Source organism: Bufo gargarizans, chromosome 1, assembly GCF_014858855.1.
Source record: "Bufo gargarizans isolate SCDJY-AF-19 chromosome 1, ASM1485885v1, whole genome shotgun sequence".
In the NCBI taxonomy this organism is placed as follows: domain Eukaryota; kingdom Metazoa; phylum Chordata; class Amphibia; order Anura; family Bufonidae; genus Bufo; species Bufo gargarizans.
In genome coordinates this window covers 336593974-336621427 of record NC_058080.1, presented here as the reverse complement: position 1 = coordinate 336621427, position 27454 = coordinate 336593974, and the positions used below count along the sequence as shown (strand labels likewise).

The 27454-nt window shown below is 43.6% G+C and overlaps 1 protein-coding gene across 2 annotated transcripts in view; it reads right to left on the bottom strand.

Moving 5' to 3' along the window:
• LOC122946563 (scaffold attachment factor B2-like) overlaps positions 1 to 27454 on the bottom strand; it is a 461735-nt gene that overhangs the window by 135554 nt on the left and 298727 nt on the right. For both annotated transcript variants that reach the window (XM_044306283.1, XM_044306291.1), the window contains exon 9: positions 16426 to 16529. In XM_044306283.1, coding sequence (XP_044162218.1) covers positions 16426 to 16529 — 104 coding nt within the window. The remainder of the gene's footprint in view (positions 1 to 16425; positions 16530 to 27454) is intronic.

Below are 27454 nucleotides of genomic sequence, written 5' to 3'. Positions count from 1 at the left end.
CCGAGCGCGTCCCTCCAGCCCGCCCATCTCCTCCTGAATGCGATCCTCCTTGTGAGCGTATGTATTCTGCGCATGCGCAGTGAATGTCTGACCGCTTCCTTGCTCAGACATCTCCACTGCGCCTGCGCGATGACGCCATAGTGCTCCGAGGAACAGGCGCAGTGGAGATGTCTGAGCAGGGAAGCTGTCAGACATGCACTGCGCATGCGCCGAATACAGGCACTCACAAGGAGGATCGCATTCAGGAGGAGATGGGCGGGCTGGAGGGACGAGCTGGGCGGCGGCAGTTTCTGAAGGTAGACGGAGCCTCTAGGTGCTAATGACGCCCCCAAAGCACCTAGAGGCTCATTAGCATATTAATAAAAGTTCTTTTTTTTTTAGCAAAACGGCTGCCCCAAAAGAAATTATATTAGGATGGTTGAGCAGAGCAGACACTAGCGGATCGCTAGTGTCTGACAGCTAAATATGTGACACCGAAGTGGTAGAAACCCTTTAAGCAGGATATATCGCAGGTGGGAGGCAGAGTGGAAATTCTGGAAAACACGTAAGAAGCCATCATACGGCACCAATCAGAAGTGTCACAGCGTTACCAGGCCATCCAACATAAGATGAACTGCCTATGAAACTCCCTCGAAGACCAGGAAAATAGAGGTAGGCGCAATAATCTACATTTCCACGGTGTCCCGGAATCTGTAGACACAGGAGACATTGCTAGCGCAGTGGTGCAAATCTGCATGTCCCTTCTTGGCCCAGAATCTGCCCATGAAGTTATTTTAGAGAGAGCACACCGAGCTCTAAGGCCTAAGCCTGCTGCCTCGGCCAAACCCAGGGACATTATTTGCAAATTTCTCAGCTTTACTGTTAAAGAAGCAGTCATCCTTAAAGCCCGTCAATCCGGCAAGGTGTCCTGGGATGGCCAAGACATACAAATCTTTCAGGACTTAGCACAATCCACCCCATGACAAAAGAAGGATCCTGAAACCACTTACAAGCTGGATCAGAGAGCATAGGATCCCTTACAGATGGACCTTCCAATTTGGCCTAACATTCATGTACGAAGGCCGCAGGCCCTCTGTCTCCAATTATGCTGATCTGGACTCAATTTTCGACCACCTCCAGATAGATAACTGGGACCTTATTCCAACCTCCCTGACATACCACATCCGGGCATCTGGGAACGTCAACGCACCCCAAAACGCCAAAAGTGCCCCAGGAATTCTAGAAGAACCACGTCCAGAAGACTCCCTATGGACAATTGATCATGTCCTCAAAGGATCCCCTATATCTGCCAGATCTTTAACAACCTGGTGATCTCCAACATGTTTTTTCTCCCCCCCCCCCCCCCCCAAACTACATTATGGGCACCTCCATGCCTATTATCCAACTAGTTTTGCTAGTATTGTTGCTCGTTAGTTATATTGTTCTTTCCTACTTTTCAGGATGTATATTGCTGTGCGGACCCTTTAATTCCCTGCAGACAGAAACAATACTATATGCTTATCCGTGCTGTCCAGTGGGTTTTGGATATGTGGCCCTTGTGGTGAAAGGCGATGAAACAGCCCCCCTTTCTCTATGATGTAGTATGGCAGATTTACAAATTACCTCTTACAATGTAAAAGGTTTCAACGCCCTTCCAAACGCTGCAAAATTTTCTCTGAATCAAAAAAATAATGGGCTGCTCCGTTGTTCTCCTCCAGGAGACGCATTTTAAATTCAATCACTACCCGAACCTCGCCCACTCTTACTTCCCCACTTGGTATCATTGCGGTGCTAACTCATCCGCTTCTAGAGGAGTCAGCGTGGGCTTTAGTAAAAAATACCCCATTCGCCTACAAGGACCACATTCAGGACCCCGAGGGCAGATTTATCTTTTTAAAAGGTAATATTGCTAATCAGACATATACGTTTGTTAATGTGTATGCTCCAAATGTCAACCAGGCTGCTTGGCTCCATAAAATTCTCCAGACAATGGACTACTTCAGTGAAGGAGTGACCGTTATGGGAGGTGACCTTAACCTCACATTAGTGTCCCCCACCCCCCCCAATAGATTCTTCCGCTGTCTCTAATAAAGCCCTTAGCAAATTGAGGAAGTCTTTCCATGACCGACGCCTGGTTGACATCAAGAACCCTAAACCCCAATGTTAAGGACTACACATTCTATTCCAATCCGCATAGTTCATACCACCTGGACTATCTTTTGATTTCAACCGAGCACATTCAGTTATGTTCTAAGGCCCAGATTGGCTCTAATAGCCTATCCGACCATGCCCCTATATGGATTAATATACTTACCCCCGACAGGCCCTCTAGAACATCCAGATGGAAACTTAATGAACAATTGATCCAAACCCCAGAAAACAAGGAGAGGGTCCTTAAACGGATGAGTGACTTTTTCTCCTCCAACGACACCCCGGGTATTCACCCCTATACCCTATGGGACACGCATAAAGCTTATATCCGAGAACTAATTATTAGTTTAGGCTCCGCTACAAAAAAAAAAGACTTGCCCGTATTGAATCCCTCCTGAAAAATATTTGAGATATTGAAGCCCTTCATAAAAGATCCCTGTTAAACACCCACTTAACAAAATTAGCGCTCCTCAGAGCTGACCTAAAAAACCTTCTTAATACCCAATCTGCTAAATACTTCCTGCATGCACAATATAAATACTTCGCCCACGGCGATAAGGTATCCAAATTTATGATGTCTAGAATCAAAAAAAAGGGAAGGCCCAAAACTTCATATGCAAAATTCGCAATAATGAAGGTAACATGCTCACTAATACACAAGACATAGCCCGGAGGTTCTCAGCATTTTATCGCTCCCTTTATAACCTTCCCTCTCAGGAAAATCCTAACCCAAATTTTACGCATCAGGACTCGATAAAACTTTTCCTCCGTCCATCATATGGAACGGCAAAAAAGAAAGAATATCAACACCTTACAGAGACCTAGAACTCAGGGAGGCATTGGCCTTCCTAACCCCCTATTATATAACAAGGCCATACTTCTTTCCAGAGTCTTGCCATACTTCTTTCCAGAGTCATGGACTGGTTAAGAAAACCTGACCATAAGTCATGGGTTAGTATGGAAACCCCTACCTACCTCACGACCCTAAGGGTCCTATTAGTTGATCCCCACCATAGTATACTTTTAGCCTCAAAACAATCTCTTGGTGTCAGCTACCCTTGAGGCTTGGAGATGGTTCCAGAACTCGAATTGGGGTTTCCCATCTCTCTCCCACCTTGCCCAAATCAGAGATGTGGTTGGCATAGCCCCTTTAGAACTTAAAAAAGTGTACCCAAAAGCCTATGCTCCTCAGAAGTTCCTATCCTCCCCTTATTGTTAAAGAGTGATAGGGGACTACTGGACCGAGAAATCCTCATCTCATCCCTACCTAAGATTAAATCTCACCACCATATGTTCTCTTTCCTGGTTTCATATGTAAACAAACATATTCCTCTGAGCGCTCTTCTCAGACCTCTCACCTGGTTTGAGAGCCTCATCCACAACCCTCTCCCCCTGAAGAAACCTATATCATCACTTTACAAGTACCTTAGTACAACGATTCTACCTCATAAGCCTTCCTTTATAAACCAATGGGAAAGGGATTTGAGTATCCACTTCTCGCCTGAAGAGCAACTCCTACTATTTAAATATATCCTCAAGGTGTACCAGAATCCAAGAGAATGGATATTAACTAGGTGGTACAAAACACCAGACATTATCTGTCGCTACGATAGCAGTGGTTCTGACATCTGCTGGAGATGTGGGGTAGAACGTGGAACCATATTTCATATATGGTGGACTTGCCCCCTGATCTATGATTGGTGGAATAAAATCTTTAAAAAAAATGCAACGAAATTTGCAACTCTAAAATCACTCCATCACCTTTATTAGGTCTATTACCTGACCACAAGAGGAAATCCCCCCCCCCCTTCCAGATCCTAATTATATCTGCTCGACTCTTGATCCCTACACATTGGTTGACAACAGATACCCCTTCTTTAGACCACTGGTTCAACAAAGATTCCATTTATAGATTTGAGGAGATAGCAGCATGGGAAAATAGATCCCACCACAAATTTTTGACTCTCTGGGAAAACAATATATCGCCAAAGCAATCGCAATCACAATTAATCGCCATATCGCAATCGCCAATACGACCCAAAAATGCTGCAATTATATTACCATATTTTTCTCTTTATAAGAAACTCCCCCCCCCCCAAAAGTGGGGGGAAAATGGCAGTGCGCCTTATAAAGCGATGATTGACTTTTTACGTGGTTGACACGGATGTATCGCCGGCCGCTATGCTGCACAGCGGCGGCCGGCGATACATCAGTTACAGCATGGGGAGGGAGGAGGGGCTGGAGGCAAGTCATTGTTTTAATGAACAAATGTTCTTTTATTAAGGCCTCTTTCACACTTGCGTTGTCCGGATCCGGCGTGTACTCCACTTGCCGGAATTACACGCCGGATCCGGAAAAACGCAAGTCAGTCTTCAAAATGACGGATCAGTCTTCAAAATGCTTTCAGTGTTACTATGGCACCCAGGACGCTATTAAAGTCCTGGTTGCCATAGTAGTAGTGGGGAGCGGTATACTTACAGTCCGTGCGGCTCCCGGGGCGCTCCAGAATGACGTCAGAGCGCCCCATGCGCATGGATCATGTGATCCATGCGATCACGTCATCCATGCGCTTGGGGCGCCCTGACGTCACTCTGGAGCGCCCCGGGAGCCGCACGGATGGTAAGTATGCTGCTCCCCGCTCCCCACTACACTTTACCATGGCTGCCAGGACTTTAGCGTCCCGACAGCCATGGTAACCATTGAGAAAAAGCTAAACGTCGCATCCGGCAATGCGCCGAAACGACGTTTAGCTTAAGGCCGGATCAGAATCAATGCCTTTCAATGGGCATTCATTCCGGATCCGGCCTTGCGGCAAGTGTTCCGGATTTTTGGCCGGAGCAAAAAGCGCAGCATGCTGCGCTATTTGCTGCGGCCAAAAAAACGTTCCGTTCCGGAACGGAAGACATCCTGATGCATCCTGAAGGACGGACTGTCCATTCAGAATGCATTAGGATAATCCTGATCAGTATTCTTCCGGCATAGAGCCCCGACGACGGAACTCTATGCCGGAAGACAATAACGCAGGTGTGAAAGAGCCCTTATTCTATTTTATTTATCTGTTCTGTGCAGTGCTATTAAGAAAATGGCAAGTTTTGTATTTTGTACTTTTGCAGTAATGCAAATATGTTATTTAATTTAGTAAAAGATTTTTTATTTTGAAAAACACTGCATTTCAGTTCTTGAGTTAAGCATAACTACATTTCAGCATTATCAGTAATTTGTGTGTGCTTTTGCCTTGAAAATCCAAGCAAATAGACCTCTAGCACAATTCCCTTAAAATATTGCATCGCATACCGTTATCGCAATTTTTAGGGCCCTAATCGCAATCGCACAAAATTCCCATATCGTGCAGCCCTAATCTAAACCAACTTGCCTTAGAGAAATACTTAAGGCCCTTTTTTCGGAGCCCGGATAAGAATTCTACAATATACAGCTCTGTTAACATACATCCTCAGTGTTGTCTTGTTTGTTTTATACTTACTAATTGTTACTCAAACAATCTATTTATATTGGAAGCTCACTCCTCCTATTTCAATGAATAGACACATATGTAACCGATTTTAATTTTTCAATAAAGCTTTTGAAAAAAAAAACAAAAAAAAAAAAAAAAAAAAAAACACCTGCTCCATTTGTAAATCCCTAAAAAATTACAGCCACCCCAGAGAGACTCAACTCGCCTCATATGGTGTGCCCCTGCCTGTGTGCGCACACAGAGGGAATTACTGCATAGGACCAAACAGACAGAATTAGCAGAGATATATTTGAATAATTGTGCTGTACTAGAACCTTTCTAATAGTAAAGGGAGTTAAATTTATTTTATTTAACCACCTCAGCCCCCCTAGCTTAAACACCCTTAATGACCAGACCACTTTTTACAATTCTGCACTACACTACTTTCACCGTTTATTGCTCGGTCATGCAACTTACCACCCAAATGAATTTTACCTCCTTTTCTTCTCACTAACAGAGCTTTCATTTGGTGGTATTTCATTGCTGCTGACATTTTTACTTTTTTTGTTATTAATCGAAATTTAACAACATTTTTGCAGTGGTAAAATTTTTCAAATAAAACTACATCTATATATAAATTTTTCCCTAAATTTATTGTTTTACATGTCTTTGATAAAAAAAAAAAAATATGTTTATGTTTGGGTTGAAAAAAAAAATAGTTTGGGTAAAAGTTATAGCGTTTACAAACTATGGTACAAGAATGTGAATTTCCGCTTTTTGAAGCAGCTCTCAATTTCTGAGCACCTGTCATGTTTCCTGAGGTTCTACAATGCCCAGACAGTAGAAAACCCCCACAAATGACCCCATTTCGGGAAGCAGACACCCGAAGGTATTCGCTGATGGGCATAGTGAGTTCATAGAGCTTTTTATTTTTTGTCACAAGTTAGCGGAAAAAGATTATTTTTTTTATTTTTTTTTTCCTTACAAAGTCTCATATTCCACTAACTTGTGACAAAAAATAAAAACTTCCATGCACTCACTATGCCCATCATGTGAAACCTTGGGGTGTCTTCTTTACAAAATGGGGTCACTTGTGGGGTAGTTATACTGGCCTGGCATTTTAGGGGCCCTAATGCGTGCAAAGTAGTTTGAAATCAAAATCTGTAAAAAATGGCAGGTGAAATCCAAAAGGTGCTCTTTGGAATGTGGGCCTCTTTGCCCACCTAGGCTGCAAAAAAAGTGTCACACATGTGGTATCGCCGTACTCAGGAGAAGTTGGAGAAATAGCTCGGCAAAAGACAACTTTTCCAATTTGTTTTATAGAAAGTTGGCATTTGACCAAGATACTTATCTCACCCTGCATGGGTATCTGTAAAATGACACCCCAAAACACATTCCCCAACTTCTCCTGAGTACGGCTATACCACACGTGTGACACTTTTTTGCAGCCTAAATGCGCAAAGGGGCCCAAATTCCTTTTAGGAGGGACTTTTTAGCCATTTGGATCCCAGACGACTTCTCACGCTTTAGGGCCCCTAAAAAGCTAGGGCAGTATAAATACCCCACGTGACCCCATTTTGGAAAGAAGACACCCCAAGGTATTCAATGAGAGCCATGGCGAGTTCATAGAACATTTTTTTTTTTTTTTGTACAAGTTAGCGGAAATTTATTTTTTGTTTATTTTTTTCTCACAAAGTCTCCCTTTCCGCTAACTTGGGACAAAAATTTAAATCTTTCATGGACTCAATATGCCCCTCACGAAATACCTTGGGGTGTCTTCTTTCCGAAATGGGGTCACATGTGGGGTATTTATACTGCCCTGACATTTAAGGGGCCCTAAAGCGTGAGTCTGGAATATAAATGTCTAAAACATTTTACGCATTTGGATTCCGTGAGGGGTATGGTCAGTTCATGTGAGCTTTTATTTTTTGACACAAGTTAATGGAATATGAGACTTTGTAAGAAAGAAAAAATAAATAAAAAATTCCGCTTACTTATGCAAAAAAAAAAAGTCTAAATGGAGCCTTACAGAGGGGTGACCACCACATATAGACTCCCTGATAACCCCCTGTGATTGATAACCCCCCTGTAAGGCTCCATTCAGAGGTCCGTATGTGTTTTGCGGATCCGATCCATGGATGCATGGATCCGTAAAACACATACGGACATCTGAATGGAGCCTTACAGGGGGGTGATCAATGACAGGGGGGTGATCAGGGAGTGTATATGGGGTGATCACCCCCCTGTCAGGCTCCTTTCAGACGTCCGTATGTGTTTTCTGGATCCGATCCATGGATCCGTAAAACACATACGGACATCTGATAGGAGACTTACAGGGGGGTGATCGGGAAGTCTATATGGGGTGATCAGGGGTTAATAAATGACGGGGGGGGGGGGGGGGGGGGGGGGATGTAGTGTAGTGGTGTTTGGTGCTACTATACTACTTTACAGAGCTACCTGTGTCCTCTGGTGGTCGATCCAAGCAAAAGGGACCACCAGAGGACCAGGTAGCAGGTATATTAGACGCTGTTATCAAAACAGCGTGTAATATACCTGTTAGGAGTTAAAAAAAAAAAAAACATTTTATCTACAGCCTGCCAGAAAACGATCGGCGCTGGAAGGCTGTAGATACACTCTCTTACCTTCCGATCCTGTGTGCGCACATTTACAGGAAGTCTCGCGATATGACGCGTAGATGCGTGAATCTGCCTGGGACAGCCGCCTCCGGACCGCGATCCTGCGTTAGGTGGTCCGGAGGTGGTTAACCACCTCCCGACCGCCAAACGCGCCGATGCGTCCGGGAGGTGGTTGATTTACTCCTCCTGGACGCATCGGCGCGTCATCTCGTGAGACGCTAAATTTCGTCACAGCCGGCCCGCGCATGCGCATCGCGGGCCGGCATTTCGTCGCCAAGTATTTCGTCAGCAACCTGCCGGCCAATGATCTTGGCTGGCAGGTTGCTGATTAAAAAAAAAAAAAAAACAATCTAGTAAATATGATGGGGTTATATGGCTGCTGTGCTCCTCTGCTAATTCTTTTGGTCGGTTGGTTCCAGCAGAGGAGCACACATCACTGTGAGTACCCACCAACACCACACTTAGCCCCCAGATCACCTCCCAGCACCCAATTAACCCTTTGATCACCCCTTCTTGCCCCTGTCAATCACTAGTGAAAAGGAAAAAAGTGATCAGTGCAAACTGTCACTTTCTTTTTTTCACTGGTATTGACCGTTAGGTTTTAGGTATAGTTTAGGCCCCTTGGTTAGGTAGTTTAGGGATCAGTTAGCGCCCAGCCCACCGCACCGCAGTCCGTTATGCGCTGATTAGCGTATCGCTAATCAGCATTTGTACTTTTATAGTATCTGGAAGTGATCAAAACTGATCACGGTCAGATCTATAATTGTATTAGTGTCACTTTAGTTCTCCCTCCACCTTAAACGCAGTGTTTGCCCGATCAGTCGCCCACACGTGGGTTCGGCCACACCCGCCCCACCACAGTGACAAAAAAAATATGTTTTTTTTATCGCTGCACATTCACTTTACACGCACTGCGGCGATAAAAAAAAGTTTTGATATTTTTTTATTAACCGCAGTGGCCTCCGGTACTTCGCTAGCCTCCCATTTGTAAGACAGGCTTGCTTTTTTTTTTCTTGGGTAGTCTCAGGGAATACCCCTAAATTTAGTTACCCACATGTCAAACGGGGTATTCTTCTGAAGAGGCCTACAGGCTTCTGACCCAGTCGGATGAGGAATCGGAACCCTCATCTGATGAATCTAACGGGTCAGAATACAAACCTGTAGAAAGCAGTGGCTCTCTGACCCAAAGTTCGGACGAGGAGGCTGAGGTCCCTGATAGCACCAGGCGTACCTGGCCCCAAGTCGCTAGACCGCAGGTTGCGCAGGATCCGCTTCAAGAGCAGCCGAGTGGGGCTGGTGCTGTCGGATTACGTGGTGAGGCATACACCAGCAGCCCAGCCATTCCTGGACCTAGTACCAGCACTGCCGTAGAACATGGTGAAGTAGCGAGCACCAGAAGGGCAGTTGAAGCTGTAACGGTGGCACGTGCAGTAGTGACCCCGTCGCAGCCACCGCAAAGACGTGCCCGTAGAGCCCCTAGAATCCCTGAGGTGCTGGGAAACCCCGATTGGCAGTCCCCAACTTCAGCCGCACCTGTAGTTCCCCCTTTCACCGCCCAGTCTGGAGTTCGGGTTGAGACAGCTCAGATCGGTTCGGCCCTGGGAATTTTTGAGCTGTTCTTCACTGCGGAGCTCTTAGACTTAGTTGTGGCAGAGACAAATCGGTATGCCACACAATTTATAACCGCTAACCCGGGAAGCTTTTATGCCCAGCCTTTCCGGTGGAAACCAGTCCAAGTTTCCGAAATTAAAACTTTTTTGGTCCTCCTCCTCAACATGGGTCTAACTAAAAAGCATAAATTGCGGTCATATTGGTCCACGAACCCAATTCATCACATGCCCATGTTCTCTGCTGCTATGTCCAGGACACGATTTGAGACCATCCTGCGTTTCCTGCACTTCAGTGATAACAGCACCTCCCGTCCCAGAGGCCACCCTGCTTTTGACCGGCTCCACAAAATTCGGCCCCTCATAGACCATTTCAACCTGAAATTTGCAGATATGTATACCCCAGAGCAAAACATCTGCGTAGACGAGTCCCTTATACATTTTACCTGGCGCCTTGGCTTCAAACAATACATCCCAAGCAAGCGCGCCCGGTATGGGGTCAAATTGTATAAGCTCTGTGAAAGGGCCACAGGGAAAATATCAGACCCTGGAGCCGGTCGGTTGCCCTGACTACCTGGGGAGCAGTGGGAAGATAGTCTGGGACTTGGTGTCACCCTTATTCGGCAAGGGGTACCATCTTTATGTGGACAATTTTTACACAAGTGTGGCCCTCTTTAGGCATTTGTTTCTAGAACGGATTGGCGCCTGTGGTACCGCGCGAACTAGTCGCGCAGGCTTCCCCCAACGGCTCGTTAGCACCCGTCTTGCAAGGGGGAAGAGGGCCGCACTGTGTAACGAAGAACTGCTCGCGGTGAAATGGAGAGACAAGCGTGACGTTTACATGCTCTCCTCCATTCACGCAGACACGACAATACAAATTGAGCGAGCAACCCGTGTCATTGAAAAGCCCCTCTCAGTCCACAACTATAACCTTCACATGGGAGGGGTGGACTTCAATGACCAGATGTTGTCTCCGTATTTAGTTTCCCGCAGAACCAGACGCTGGTATAAGAAGGTGTCTGTATATTTAATTCAATTGGCTCTGTATAATAGTTTTGTTCTCTACAGTAAGGCTGGGAGAACTGGATCCTTCCTCAAATTTCAGGAAGAGATCATCGAGAACCTCCTGTATCCAGGAGGTTCCGTGGCCCCATCCACCAGTGTAGTTAGCCGTCTACACGAGCGACATTTCCCCAATGTCGTTGCTGGTACCTTAACCCACCCGTCAGCCCGAGTGTCTTTAGCAGGAGTGGAATAAGGCGTGACACCCGCTATTTCTGTCCTGACTGTCCCGACCACCCTGCCCTATGCTTAGGGGAGTGTTTCCGGAAGTACCACACACAGGTACACCTAGCATAGGGATCATCTCACCAAGACAGGCACACAGGGCTATTAGGGCCCATTCACTCACACAGCTGCTGCAAACGTCTCCTTTCACCTGGGACAAAGTGCATAAGGCTACTTTCACACTAGCGTTCGGGCGGATCCGTTCTGAACGGATCCGCTCATAATAATGCAGACGGAGGCTCCGTTCAGAACGGATCCGTCTGCATTATTTTTAGCATAGAACAGCTAAGTGTGAAAATAGCCTAGTACGGATCCGTCCAGACTTTCAATGTAAAGTCAATGGGGGACGGATCCGCCTGAAGATTGAGCCACATTGTGGCATCTTCAAACGGATCCGTCCCCATTGACTTACATTGAAAGTCTGGACGGATCCGCACGGATCCGCACGCCTCCGAACGGCCAGGCGGACACCCGAACGCTGCAAGCAGCGTTCAGCTGTCCGCCTGTCCGTGCGGAGGCGAGCGGAGCGGAGGCTGAACGCCGCCAGACTGATGCAGTCTGAGCGGATCCGCCTCCATTCAGACTGCATCAGGGCTGGACGGCTGCGTTCGGGTCCGCTCGTGAGCTCCTTCAAACGGAGCTCACGAGCGGACCAGCGAACGCTAGTGTGAAAGCAGCCTAACGCACTTCGCCACATCTTTGGGCGATTTGCGCTTTGCACATTGACCCATGGGGAAGGAGAGGTTTGTTCTATAAAGGTAAAAAAAAAAAAAAAAAAAAAAAAAAAACACCAGTAAGCAAAAAAGTTAATGTTCAGTTAAAAAAGTTAAAGTTTACATGTTCTGTTCCAAAGTTAATAAAATTATTGCGTTGCGGCCTGGTTTTTTCTTCCTTCTTTTTTTTACCTTCCAGGTGGACCAACCGATCGACTAACTGCAGCACTGATGTGCATTCTGACAGAAGCACTGCACTGCTGTCAGATTACACACAAGTCGGTGTATGCGGCGCTGCAAGACGAGATTTTCTACTCTGCAGTAACAGATACGTTTGCCGAGGCATACGAGCTGAGGAGGAGGCGGCGTTCCTATGCTTTGGCAAACACTTTGTATGTAAAAAATAAATAAAAAATCCCGGCAATGATTTTTTCATCCACATTGATCGATGTGAATGAAGAAATCTGTGCCGTTCATTTTTTTCTTTCAGCCCACAGGCTGAACGGAAAAAAAAAATATCTCATTACCTGTATGCTCAATATAAGGAGAATAGCAGAAACTCCTAATGCTGGCCATACATGTAATGATTGCGGAGACCCTCAAATGCCAGGGCAGTACAAACACCCCACAACTGACCCCATTTTGGAAAGAAGACACCCCAAGGTATTCGCTTAGGGGCAAATTGAGTCCATGAAAGATTTACATTTTTGTCCTAAGTTAGCGGAAAGGGAGACAAAAACAAAAAATCAATTTCCGCTAACTTATGCCAAAAAAATACATTTCTATGAACTCGCCATGCCCCTCATTGAATACCTTGGGGTGTCTTCTTCCAAAGTGGGGTCACATGTGGGGTATTTATACTGCCCTGGCTTTTTAGGGGCCCTAAAGCGTGAGAAGAAGTCTGGGATCCAAATGTCTAAAAATGCCCTCCTAAAAGGAATTTGGGCACTTTTGCAGCCTAGATGCGCAAAAGTGTCACACATCTGGTATCGCCGTACTCAAGAGAAGCTGTGGAATGTGTTTTGGGGTGTCATTTTACATATACCCATGCTGGGTGAGATAAATATCTTGGTCAAATGCCAACTTTGTATAAAAAAAAATATGGAAAAGTTGTCTTTTGCCAAGATATTTCTCTCACCCAGCATGGATTTATGTGAAATGACACCCCAAAACACATTGCCCAACTTCTCCTGAGTACGGCGATACCAGATGTGACACTTTTTTGCAGCCAAGGTGGGCAAAGGGGCACATATTCCAAAGTGCACCTTTCGGATTTCGCTGGTCATTTTTTACACATTTTGATTGCAAAGTACTTCTCACACATTTGGGCCCCTAAATTGCCAGGGCAGTATAACTACGCCACAAGTGACCCCATTTTGGAAAGAAGACACCTTAAGGTATTCCGTGAGGGGCATGGCGATTTCCTAGAATTTTTTATTTTTTGTCGCAAGTTAGTGGAATATGAGACATTGTAAGGAAAAAAAAAAAAAACATCATTTTCTGCTAACTTGTGACAAAAAATAAATTCTAGGAACTCGCCATGCCCCTCACGGAATACCTTGGGGTGTCTTCTTTCCAAAATGGGGTCACTTGTGGCGTAGTTATACTGCCCTGGCAATTTAGGGGCCCAAATGTGTGAGAAGTAGTTTGCAATCAAAATGTGTAAAAAATGGCCTGCGAAATCCGAAAGGTGCACTTTGGAATATGTGCCCCTTTGCCCACCTTGGCTGCAATAAAGTGACACACATCTGGTATCGCCGTACTCCGGAGAAGTTGGGTAATGTGTTTTGGGGTGTCATTTTACATATACCCATGCTGGGTGAGAAAAATATCTTGGTCAAATGCCAACTTTGTATAAAAAAATGGGAACAGTTGTCTTTTGCCAAGATATTTCTCTCACCCAGCATGGGTATATGTAAAATGACACCCCAAAACACATTCCCCAACTTCTCCTGAGTACGGCGATACCAGATGTGTCACACTTTTTTGCAGCCTAGGTGGGCAAAGGGACCCACATTCCAAAGTGCACCTTTCGGATTTCACCGGTCATTTTTTTACAGATTTTGATTGCAAAGTACTTCTCACACATATGGGCCCCTAAATTGCCAGGGCAGTATAACTACGCCACAAGTGACCCCATTTTGGAAAGAAGACACCCCAAGGTATTCTGTGAGGGGCATGGTGAGTTCCTAGAATTTTTTGTCGCAAGTTAGTGGAATATGAGACTTTGTAAGAAAAAAATTACAATAAAAAATAATCATCATTTTCCGCTAACTTGTGACAAAAAATAAAGAGTTCTATGAACTCACTATGCCCATCAGCAAATACCTTAGGGTGTCTACTTTCCGAAATGGGGTCATTTGTGGGGTTTTTCTACTGTTTGGGCATTGTAGAACCTCAGGAATCATGACAGGTGCTCAGAAAGTCAGAGCTGTTTCAAAAAGCGGAAATTCACATTTTTGTACCATAGTGTGTAAACGCTATGGGCCAGATATATCATTAGGCAAAGTCACTTTTGTGGAGTGGAAAAGTCGCAAAAAAGTCCCAAAGGCTAAAACTGCGCACAAATTTGCGACTTTTTTCTGCTCTGCACTATGCTCGCCAGTTTTCTGAAAGTGGGCGTGTTTTCGTATGTAAATGAATCTCTAGACAGATTTACTATTGGGACTTTTTTAAAAAGTCGCAACTTCACTCCAGTGAGGACCATGCTTATCTTATGAGACTTTTTAATAGAACATGCGACTTTTTCATAAAGATGTGCGACTTTTGTAAAGCTGCTTACTGACGGATAAACTGCTACCGTCAAACCACATTTATTACAGTCTTAAAGGGGCGATCAAAAATCTGACTTGGCTAAAACTGACTTTAGCCATATGTGAAAGTGGAGTGAGCTGTCAGAGTCGTGATAAATCTGGCCCTATAACTTTTACCCAAACCATTTTTTTTTTTTTTTGCCCAAACATTTTTTTTTTTAATCAAAGACATGTAGAACAATAAATTTGTCGAAAAATTTATATATGGATGTTGTTTTTTTTGCTAAATTTTACAGCTGAAAAGTGTTAAATTTTGATTAATAACAAAAAAAGTAAAAATGTCAGCAGCAATAAAATACCACCAAATGAAAGCTCTATTAGTGAGAAGAAAAGGAGGTAAAATTCATTTGGGTGGTAAGTTGCATGACCGAGCGATAAACGGTGAAAGGAGTGTAGTGCCGAAGTGTAAAAAGTGGCCTGGTCATGAAGGGGGTTTCAGCTAGCGGGGTTGAAGTGGTTAAAGAGGACCTGCCAGAACACTACTCAAAGGAATGTTTAGATATAGTTTTGTGGGAAAATATTCAGAAAAATGTGTAATTTATACGTTCAGATCGCAGCTCATTCTGATAGTAATACAGGGGGATAGTCTTGATAGTGATTGATAGCATTCCTTGCACAAGTGTGTATACATTTATAGCTGTTAGTCACCGATTAGATGTCCCTTGTGTACTAGTGAAATCAAAAAGAGCAGATGCTTAAAAAGGGGTTGTCCAGGTTCAGAGTTGAACCAGGACATAAGTCCATTTTCACCCAGGCAGCCTCCTGCTCTCCTTTGCCCTGCGCTAGATCACATGGGGCAAGGGCTCTTTTGTTCACAATAAGGCCCCATGCACCGCGGCCTGGATCCCTCCTGAGAGCAGGAGCGCACGAAGTCACTGGTTGCTATGACGCCGTGCGCCCCCTGCTGCCGGCACAGTACAGTAATACACTGGTATAGATCGTACCAGTGTATTACTGTACTGTGCCGGCAGCAGGGAGCGCACGGCGTCATAGCAACCAGTGACGCCGTGCGCTCCTGCTCTCAGGAGGGATCCAGGCCGCGGTTCCACGGCCCGCACACGGCTGTGAACAACGGCCGTGTGCATGGGGCCTAACACACTGCAGGGCGGAGGCTTCCGCATGGCAGTGAGCATGGTGACGTCACCTGCTCTGATGGGCGGGCTTTAGCGGTGTCCTAGCCATTTTACTGGCTAGGACAGTGCTAAAGCCCACCCATCAGTGAAGGTACCGGGCTTCCTGGATACCACATGCAGAGCCCGGTTAGTCACCGGAACGCTTGAAAATGCCTTTGCCCTGCGCGATTTAGCTCAGGGCAAAGGAGAGCATCGGAGCATGAACTGCTCCAATGCTCAAGTCAGGGGGGCTGCCTGGGTGAAATGGAGGTATGTATGGGTTCAGCTCTGAACCCAAACAACCCCTTTAAATGTATAAATTTATAGTGTTATACAGAATTTTATTTTCCAGAAAACTATACATCAATCTGCCTAGCTCCTCCAGCACTATAAAAAGTTGTCTGCAGACTGCAATGCATTTCACGGTGGCAGTTTCCCTAAGATAGTTTGGTTGAAAGCTCCTCCTGACTCCACCATAGATATACAGTTAGCTGAGTATGCATATTTTGGGTGGAAAGTAATAAGGTGCTGCCAGAAGTCAAACATGCCTGATTCTTTTTCCTCCCTGTTATCAGAGGAAGGTTAGGACTTCAGGCATATTAGATCGATATGACAGATCTGATGTGTATGGCCCCTTTTATGCTTTCATTAGCACAGTTTCACATTAAAATCTTACTTTCCCAAACTGTCAGTTGAATGTCGCCAGTCACTTGATTTCTCTCTTTTTGATTCATGTTCTTTCTTGTCTGAAGATTTCTTACCAGCAGGTTCATTTTTTGCCTGAAAAATAAGATTAGAAAACTATTGCAATGCTTGTCAGAACTATTGAGTATGAATAAAGTCCATAATTATAAGGCCTATATAAGTGTATGGACATGAGCCTAAGGGACAACCATTTTGTCTTATTTTAAGGCAGAGTGAATTCAGGATTTTTTTTTTTACTCTGAAATTGCTAACCTAAGGTTTACGATATATACCAAAGTGTTTACCTAAGTCTGTTTTGTGAGAAGGAGATGTCCCGAGGTCTAATGAAATGTGATGGCCTAGATAAGACAATGTATTTGAATTTTGATGATTTTAGTGAATAGAAAGACTCTAATCTTTCTTTGTGGTTTTTATATTAATCAATATAGGAGTAGATTGATTTTATATTATCAATTTTAATAGGTGTGCTGAATATATAGTATATATATAAGAGTATAGTCCTCATAGATATATTCAATTGTAAGATTAGAAATGAGGTATAAACTCCTCTGTCATGTTTAGAATCTGTCTCAGTGGAACACACAAATTAATTATTTTTTTCCTGGAATGAAGAAATGTGGACACAGGTGATCATGAACAAACCCTGTCTCCTTCAAGGACAATGAATTGAGATAGCCCTATTTATCTTGATTTAATCAAGTCTGGTCAAAGGACTTAAGGATACACAAGTTAGTTGACCAAGTATAAAACTCATTGTCTCTTCAAGATCTTCTCAAGGTTTTGTCTGAAACCTTAGATTACATTTTATTGCTATTATATGAATAAGAGAAATAAATGAATGCTTCGATTTTTGTATGGAATACTAGTGCCATCTAGTGTTAGGGTAACAAAGATCTAGGGTATATTTTTCCCTAGAGGGAGGTTCTATTAATTATAAAGTGAGGTCACTAGTTAATGATAAAACTTGGCCAAGCCCTTTCTAAGATAGGATAAAAAGATGGTATGGGCTGACAGAAGGGGTCGATCTCGCTCTCTCTCTGAACATCATCTTGACCACCTTGCCAGTCATTGGAGGCAGCCATCTTAGAACCATTGAAACTGATTTCTGCTAGCTGACATTTTGGTATAGTATAACCTTACCTATATTTTATAGGATAATTAATTAATATAATACATATCTATATATTCAATTAACCATACTTGGTATATAGTATCTGTTTTGGAATAAGATTGGGGTGTACCTGCAGCATCATCCTGAAAATTAATCCAATACAGGGAGATTAAAAATATACTAGTGAAAGCACAGTATTATCTCCAAGGAACTGAATTCAGTTCTAGACCAGTATGGTTGATAATATATATATATATTTATATAGATAAAAGATAAACCAGATTTGGGTTTAATCGGACATTTGTCGGCTGAGAGAAATCAAGTATTAAATTGACTTTCAATATAAGTGAGGGGTATTATTATAAGAAGGCATAATTGTGTATATATAGATATATGTTCTCAATTATTTTTGTCTTTACCACTATTTTGCATATCATTGATTGAATTTTATTACCGCCAATTTTGTTATATATATTATTTTGCACTATAAATTGTATTAATAAATTACATATATATTTTGTCTGTAACTGGGTTTTGTCTTCAATTCAACGCAGATCACGAGCTTGTTTTAGCTTGATATTTATGATAATAAGTTAGAATCTCCTTTATTACCGATTTTAATTTATTCACATAAATCATATAGACTGTCAATCGGAGACAGCATAAATATTCCGACATGCTCTAGCAAAATCATGTTTTGCATGGTTAATATTCTAGAAAAAAATGAAAACCATTAACTCTAGTATGAAAATAAATATTCACCATAAAATAATTGTGGTAACTAACAAGCATGGGAATAAGTTCCAACCGCTAGCAGGTGGACACTAAGCAGAAACTGCTGGGTCGTTCCCACACAGCCAATACATCAACAGGATATTAGTCAGTCTCTTTGGTAACCGCAGACTGGCCAAGTGGTTAGCACAGGTACTCTACTTTCCTTCCAAACTCCAAAGACATACTGATAGGAATTTAAATTGTTAGCTGCACTGGCGATAGCAAGAGATGAAAATTAAAAAGATCATTTGAAAATCATTAGTGCTGAATGAATCGAAGTGAAATAAAGTGACTGCAAATTCAATTAGCTGCAAAGCTGAATTTCCTCGCACTTCATGGTAAATAATTGTTTTTTTCCCCTTTAAAATGGCAGCTACACGTGTTACAAAGTGAAAGAAAGAAGCCTGGGAATGTGATATGACCCATAACGCCATGCAACCAGGGAATCAATAGACATCCCCTCTTAGGTCAACAGCTCTACAAAAGCCGTATCCTGCACGGTCCCCGCCATTTCACTGTGAATTGCACATAAGGAGAGACATGACAAGCGCTAGAGTGTTAGAAAGCTTTGAATTGTAAAATATTGGATAGGTGCAGGGACAGTGTAGGGAGAGTTTTCAGACACTGTAGGGAGTGATCATAACGGATTCTCAAAATAATGGATCCGTTTTCTGTTTTTTTTCCTGTTGTTCTGACAGATCAAAAAAAATAAGCTGCCTAAGATCTGCCATCATTTCATAAAATCTCAGGCACATAGATTCAGACCTCAATCTCACATGACTTATAAACTTTATGATCAGTACACTCAATAGGTCAAGAACAGCTGTCACCTACAAGTGCATCTCAATAAATTAGGATATAAAAAAAAGTTAAAAACCATGTACACCTCTGGGGACAATTTCATTTTTTATTATTGCATTGTACTCATTTTGAACTAGAAATCTTTTTTTTTTTTTTTAAATGGTCTTTGTTGAAAGTTTTGAACCACTGTCTTTGTGTAGACTTGAGTTTATCTAGTTGTAGGATCTGAATTGCAACTCTGGGGACAGGCTCCTCATCTCTGACCTTATAAACACTCATAGCTCAATTTGTATCTTACCTATAAAAAAGTAGCTTAAAAGGGGTTATCCCATTAATAATGTAAAGAATGAAAATCAGAGAACATACAGTACATGACAATACCCTTCTAACAAAGCTAAAACCAGCCCTGTACCTCACACGGATACAGGGATATCCTGATTCATTGTTCTTCTAGATTAATATCAAGCTGACAGCTCAAGGGGAGTGTCTTTTCTGCTGCTCTCCCTATCACAGCTCAGGATGCAGTTCAAGGATGAAACTGAGCATGTGCAGCCTTCTTAATGAGCCAGTCAAAGAAATGAGAAATTAAGTGGCAATATACAGATACATTTTATTGAATAACTCAGTAGCCATAAAACATTTTAATTTTAATTACACGCAATTACAAAAGTATTCAGATCCAGGTGCTGCTGAAAATCGTAGGGGGGCAGAGCCTGGCAGCAGAGCCGCATGCACACAGCTGAGTGAGCTCTGGTGTTGATCGACAGCGAGCGGCCATTACATCATCAACCTGGGCAAACTCAACAAAGATAAGTCTAAGGCCTCTTTCACACGGGAGTACCGCATTTGCTCCAGATGAATTGCGTGTGCATTGCGGGAAACCTGCGAGAGTGCGCAATTTCAGTCAGTTTTAACTGCGATTGCGTAGTTCAGTTTTTGCATGCACATAACAAAAAACTAAATGTGGTACCCAGACCTGAACTTCTTCACTGAAGTTCAAGTGTGGGCTAGGTGTTCTGTAGATTTATTTTTCTCTATTCCTTCTTTTCTTTAAGTCACCACACATTTCACTATAAACCGCCTCCAGACCGCCTAATGTAGGATCGCGGTCACGAGGCGGCTGTCTGAGGCAGAGTCACGCATATATGCGTCATCTTCTTTCCAAAATGGGGTCACTTGTGGGGTAGTTATACTGCCCTGGCATTTTAGGGGCCCATATGTGTGAGAAGTAGTTTGAAATCAAAATGTGTAAAAAATGCCCTGTGAAATCCTAAAGGTGCTCTTTGGAATGTGGGCCCCTTTGCCCACCTAGGCTGCAAAGAAGTGTCACACATGTGGTATCGCCGTACTCAGAAGAAGTTGGGCAATGTGTTTTGGGGTGTCATTTTACATATACCCATGCTGGGTGAGAGAAATATCTCGGCAAAAAGACAACATTTCCCATTTTTTTTATACAAAGTTGGCATTTGACTAAGATATTTATCTCACCCAGCATGGGTATATGTAAAATTACACCCCAAAAGACATTGCCCAACTTCTCCTGAGAACGGCGATACCACGTGTAACACTTTTTTGCAGCCTAGGTGGGCAAAAGGGCCCAAATTCCTTTTAGGAGGGCATTTTTAGACATTTTAGGAGGGCATTTCCAGAATTCTCACGCTTTAGGGCCCCTATAAAGCCAGGGCAGTATAAATACCCCACATGTGACCCCATTTTGGAAAGAAGACACCCCAAGGTATTCAATGAGGCAAGTTCATAGAATTTTTATTTTTTTTGGGCATAAGTTAGCGGACATTGATTTTTTTTTTGTTTATTTTTTCTCACAAAGTCTCACTTTCCGCTAACTTGGGACAAAAATTTCAATCTTTCATGGACTCAATATGCCCCTCAGCGAATACCTTGGGGTGTCTTCTTTCCAAAATGGGGTCATTTGTGGGGTGTTAGTACTGCCCTGGCATTTGAGGGTCTCCGCAATCATTACATGTATGGCCAGCATTAGGAGTTTCTGCTATTCTCCTTATATTGAGCATATAGGCAATGAGAATTTTTTTTCCGTTCAGCCTCTGGGCTGAAAGAAAAAAAAATGAACGGCACAGATTTCTTCATTCGCATCGATCAATGTGGATGAAAAAATCTCTACCAAAAAAAAAAAAAAAAAAAAGGAGGGGAAAGGCGTCTGCCAGTACATAGGAGCTCCGCCCAACATCCATACCCACTTAGCTCGTATGCCCTGGCTAACCAAATTTCTCCATTCACATCAATCGATTTTTTTTTTTTTATATACAAAGTGTTTGCCAAAGCATAGGAACACCGCCACCTCCTCAGCTCATATGCCTCGGCAAACGTATCTTTTACTGCAGAGGAGAAATCCCGTCTTGCAGCGCCGCATACACCGACTTGTGTGTAATCTGACAGCAGCGCAATGCTTCTGTCAGAATGCACATCAGTGCTGCAGCTAGTCGATCGGTGGGTCCACCTGGAAAGTAAAAAAAAAAAAAAAAAAAAAAAACAACAGGCCGCAACTCAACAATTTTATTAACTTTTGAAAAGAATATATAAACTTTAACTTTTTGAACTGAACAACCTTTTTGCTTACTGGTGATTCATTTTTTTATTTTTACCTTTATAGGACAAACCTCTCCTTCCCCATGGGACAATGTGCAAAGCGCAAATCGCCCAAAGATGTGGCGAAGTACATTATGCACTTTATCCCAGGTGAAAGGAGAGGTTTGCAGCAACTGTATGTGAATGGGCCCTAATAGCCCTGTGTGCCTGTCCTGGTGAGATGTGATCCCTATGCTAGGTGTACCTGTGTGTGGTACTTCCGGAAACACTCCCCTAAGCATAGGGCAGGGTGGTCAGGACAGTCAGGCCAGAAATAGCGGGTGTCACGCCTTATTCCACTCCTGCTACAGACACGACATCTTTTTCAGGGTGACGGTTGGGTTGAGGTACCGGCAACGACATTGGGGAAATATCGCTCGTGTAGACGACTAACTACACTGGTGGATGGGGCCACGGAACCTCCTGGGTATAGGAGGTTCTCGATGATCTCTTCATGAAATCTGAGGAAGGGTCGTGTTCTCCCAGCCTTACTGTAGAGAACAAAACTATTATACAGAGCCAATTGAATTAAATATACAGACACCTTCTTATACCAGCGTCTGGTTCTGCGGGACACTAAATACGGAGACAACATCTGGTCATTGAAGTCCACCCCTCCCATGTGAAGGTTATAGTCGTGGACTGAGAGGGGCTTTTCAATGACACGGGTTGCTCGCTCAATTTGGATTGTCGTGCCTGCGTGAATGGAGGAGAGCATGTAAACGTCACTCTGGTCTCTCCATTTCACCGCGAGCAGTTCTTCGCTACACAAGGCAGCCCTCTCCCCCCTTGCAAGACGGGTGGTAACGAGCCGTTGGGGGAAGCCCGCGCGACTAGTTTGCTCGGTGCCACAGGCGCCAATCTGTTCTAGAAACAAATGCCTAAAGAGGGCCACACTTGTGTAGAAATTGTCCACATAAAGATGGTACCCCTTGCCGAATAAGGGTGACACCAAGTCCCAAACTGTCTTCCCACTGCTCCCCAGGTAGTCAGGGCAACCGACCGGCTCCAGGGTCTGATCTTTTCCCTCATAGACACAAAATTTGTGGGTATAGCCTGTGGCCCTTTCACAGAGCTTATACAATTTGACCCCATACCGGGCGCGCTTGCTTGGGATGTATTGTTTGAAGCCAAGGCGCCCGGTAAAATGTATTAGGGACTCGTCTATGCAGATTTTTTGCTCTGGAGTATACAAATCTGCAAATTTCAGGTTGAAATGGTCTATGAGGGGCCGAATTTTGTGGAGCCGGTCAAAAGCTGGGTGGCCTCTGGGACGGGAGGTGGTGTTGTCGCTAAAGTGCAGGAAACGCAGGATGGTCTCAAATAGCAGCAGAGAACATGGGCATGTGATGAATTGGGTTCGTGGACCAATATGACCGCAATTCATGCTTTTTAGTTAGACCCATGTTGAGGAGAAGGCCCAGAAAAGTTTTAATTTCGGAAACTTGGACTGGTTTCCACTGGAAAGGCTGGGCATAAAAGCTTCCCCGGGTTGGCGGTTATAAATTGTGTGGCATACCGATTTGTTTCTGCCACAACTAAGTCTAAGAGCTCCGCAGTCAAGAACATCTTAAAAAATCCCAGGGCCGAACCGATCTGAGCTGTCTCAACCCGAACTCCAGACTGCGCGGTGAAAGGGGGAACTACAGGTGCGTATGAAATTGGGGACTGCCAATCAGGGTTTGCCAGCACCTCAGGGATTCTAGGGGCTCTACAGGCCCGTCTTTGCGGTGGCTGCGACGGGGGAACTACTGCACGTGCCACCGTACCAGCTTCAACTGCCCTTCTGGTGCTCGCCACTTCACCATGTTGCACGGCAGTGCTGGTACTAGGTCCAGGATGGGCTGCGCTTCTGGTGTATGCCTCACCATGTAATCCGACAGCGCCAGCCCCACTCTGCTGCCCTTGAAGCGGATCCTGCGCAACCTGTGGTCGAGCGACACGGGGCCGGGTACGCCTGGTGCCATCAGGGACCTCAGCCTCCTCGTCCGAACTTTGGGTCAGAGTGCCACTGCTTTCTACAGGTTCATATTCTGACCCGCTAGATTCATCAGATGAGGGTTCCCATTCCTCATCCGACTGGGTCAGAAGCCTGTAGGCCTCTTCAGAAGAATACCCCCTGTTTGACATTTGGGCAACTAAATTTAGGGGTATTCCCTGAGACTACCCAAGAAAAAAAGCAAGCCTGTCTTACAAATGGGAGGCTAGCGAAGTACCGGAGGCCGCTGCGGTTGATAAAAAAATATCAAAACTGATTGTTTTATCGCCACAGCGCGTGTAAAGTGAATGTGCAGTGATCAAAAAAAGAAAAAAAGATTGTCACTGCGGTGGGGCGGGCGTGGGCGAACGCACGTGTGGGTGACCGATCAGGTAAACACTGCGTTTTGGGTCGAGGGCGAACTAAAGTGACACTAATACTATTATAGATCAGACCGTGATCAGTTTTGATCACTTCCAGATACTATGAAAGTACAAATGCTGATTAGCGATACGCTAATCAGCGAATAAGGGACTGTGGTGCGGTGGGCTGGGCGCTAACTGATCCCTAAACTACCTAACCAAGGGGCCTAAACTATCCCTAAAACCTAACAGTCAATATCAGTGAAAAAAAACGTGACAGTTTACACTGATCACTTTTTTCCTTTCACTAGTGATTGACAGGGGCGATCAAAGGGGTGATCAAAGGGTTAATTGGGGTGCAGGGGGTGATCTGGGGCTAAAGTGTAGTGTTGGTGCTACTCACTGTGAAGTCCTGCTCCTCTGCTGGATCCAACCGACGAAAAGGACCAGCAGAGGAGCAGGGAAGCCATTTAACACATCATATTTACTAATATGATGTGTTAGCTGGCTTCTGATTTTTTAAAAATCAGCAACCTGCCAGCGACGATTATTGGCTGGTAGGTCGCTGACGAAATACTCCTTTAACTTTTGCCGGCCCGCGATAAGCATGCGCGGGCCGGCTCTGACCGAAATCTCGCGTCTCGCGAGATGACGCACGGATGCGTCCAGGAGGAATGAATCAACCACCTTCCGGACGCATCCGTGCGTTAGGCGGTCCGGAGGTGGTTATGGATACATCATCTGTCCCTGCTAGCGGTTGCACCAGGGAGACATCTCTCAAAACCATTTTCCTCAAACTTCACACATCTTATGATAGAATTGCCCACCAACAGCTGTTTACTATCAGTCCTCACCTTATCAGTTTTGTCTTTGGCTACAGTCTTCCATACCTTAGGCATAGGAGATGATTGTTTATCACCCACTGTGCTTGAGCCATCCTCCATGTTGCTCTTACACTCTGAAAGTGGTGCAAATGAATTATGGAGAGCCACAGACTGTGGGACAAGTCTTCTATCAACAACTCCAAGTCTACCAGAACCTACAGTAACACTTAGATTTAGAAGTGATCTCTGTGGCAGTTGCATTGCAAAATTCCCAGCCTGAGTTTGTTTAACAGTTAAATTACAAATCTAAGATTTCAAAAATGCAATTTCCTGCTGCATTACCGAGAGCCGTCTACAGATCAGACAGCATCCAAACCTCCAAAGAGTGGAACATGAAATAAATGCACAACAATTCCTGCACAGAACCAGGTCTGCCATTTTAAAGAGGGGGAAAGATTTTAAACAAACAAATCTTACTTTTTTTTAGTTTGTATCCACATCCAGATTACCTCCTGAATATCTCTTGTGCACTTAGAAATGCATGTGAATACTATGTTGATATATATATATATATATATATACACACATACACACACATATATACACACACACATACATAGACACTCCCACAAAAGAACCTCCCCGACAACACATTTAAAACCTTAATAGCCCTATGCTCATTTGCAATCAGACAATAGCAAAAACCTGTGTAACAAATTCCATACCTGTTTTGAAGCAGAGTGAGTTGCAATGTTTGGTTCTAGTTCTATTACCTTTATGTGCACCTTTGCAGTTACATGCAATATGTTGGAGAATTTTAGCTTTTCCCACTTGAAGCAAGATACTGGCACAAGCTTTGTTTGTTACTACAATGCACACTGTTCTTTCATTGTAAATGGGCCAACTGAGATGGAGAGTGATATATGGAGATTATGTGATACATCAGGCAGGGGGTTGGGGACCCCACACTTCACTCCCTGTCCCAGCCCACAGATACGTCTCAAAACATCCTACCATTATGTCAATGGCTATGATTAAGGTATGCTCCAATAATGTCGGTGTATGAACACACTTTCAAATAGGAGTCAAATATGCAATTTGCTAAATAAAAAATAAAATAAAAAAATAAATAAAAAGAAGCAAAAAGCACATATCCTGCTTTTGCAAGAGACCCACTTTCGAACAAAACATGTGCTGCAATTGGGTAATCTTGTTTATAACCAATGGTTTCATAGCACAACTTTAGCCTCCACAGTGCTCCAGACCAAAAAAAAAAAATAAACTAGTAGCCATTGGCTCCTGAACTGAAACATTTAGGAGCCAAATTACATTTTTTGTCGCCAAATCGAAACCGAATAAAAATTTTGGTATCGTAACAGATTGGCGTAGGGTTGTTTCGATAACAAAATTTTGATTTGCTTTCGGCACCATAAAAATGTATTGCGATACCACGCAAAAAAAAAAAGCCACGTGCATTTAGCATTTTATGAAACGTTCGGCCCATAATAGAACAGTCCTATCCAGATTTTGGGGGTGACAAGGTGACAAAAAAAAATTATCGCATGGTTTTTATTTATTTCTGTTACGGCGCACACCGCATAGGAGATATTTTTAAATAATTTAATAGTTTGAACTTTTCGAACACAGCGCTATGTAATATGTTTATTTATTTATTGTTTATACATTTTGTGTGTAAAATTGGGAAAAGGGGGATTTAAACTTAATATTTTAGGGTACTTTCACACTAGAGTTTTTTGTTTTCGGCATAGAGTTCCGACACAGGGGCTCTATACCAGTAAAGAACTGACCAGGCATACCCCCATGCATTTTGAATAGAGAGTAATCTGTTCAGGATGCATCAGGATGTATTCAGTTCAGTCGTTTTGACTGATCAGGCAAAAAAGTCTTGTCGCCATTTGTAAATTCTTAGTCGCATTGGTGACCATTTTGGTCACCATCTGGAGCCCTGCTCCAAAGGAGTCAGCATAGCACTTCATAGACAGCTCCCCTTGGAGGTGCGTTCGACCCTCGTAGATGGCGAGGGCAGGTATATTTTTTATTAAAGGAGTGTTGTGGTCACAGGTTTACACCCTTGTAATATCTATGCGCCAAATACATCCCAGACAGCATGGTTAAGGGCAGCATTTCACAGGTTTGCTGAAGGCATAATCATTCTGGGTGGGGATTTGAATGTAGCCGTTTACCCTGAAATGGAAACATCTACAGGCACTTCCTCACTGTCAAAATCTGCACTCAGACACATCCGCAACAACATTGCTATGGTGGGCCTGGTAGATGGATGGAGAACACTGCACCCCAGTGACAAGGATATTTCATATTACTCCACAGCGCATACATTGTACCAAAGGCTAGATTATACAGTTAGATCCATATATATATATATATATATATATATATATATTTGGACACTTTTTTTTGTACCGTTTACTAAAACATATTCAAGTTATAGTTACAGCGCCTTGCAAAAGTACCCCCTTGAATTTTTTTGCATTTTGGTGCCTCACAACCTGGAATTAACATGGATT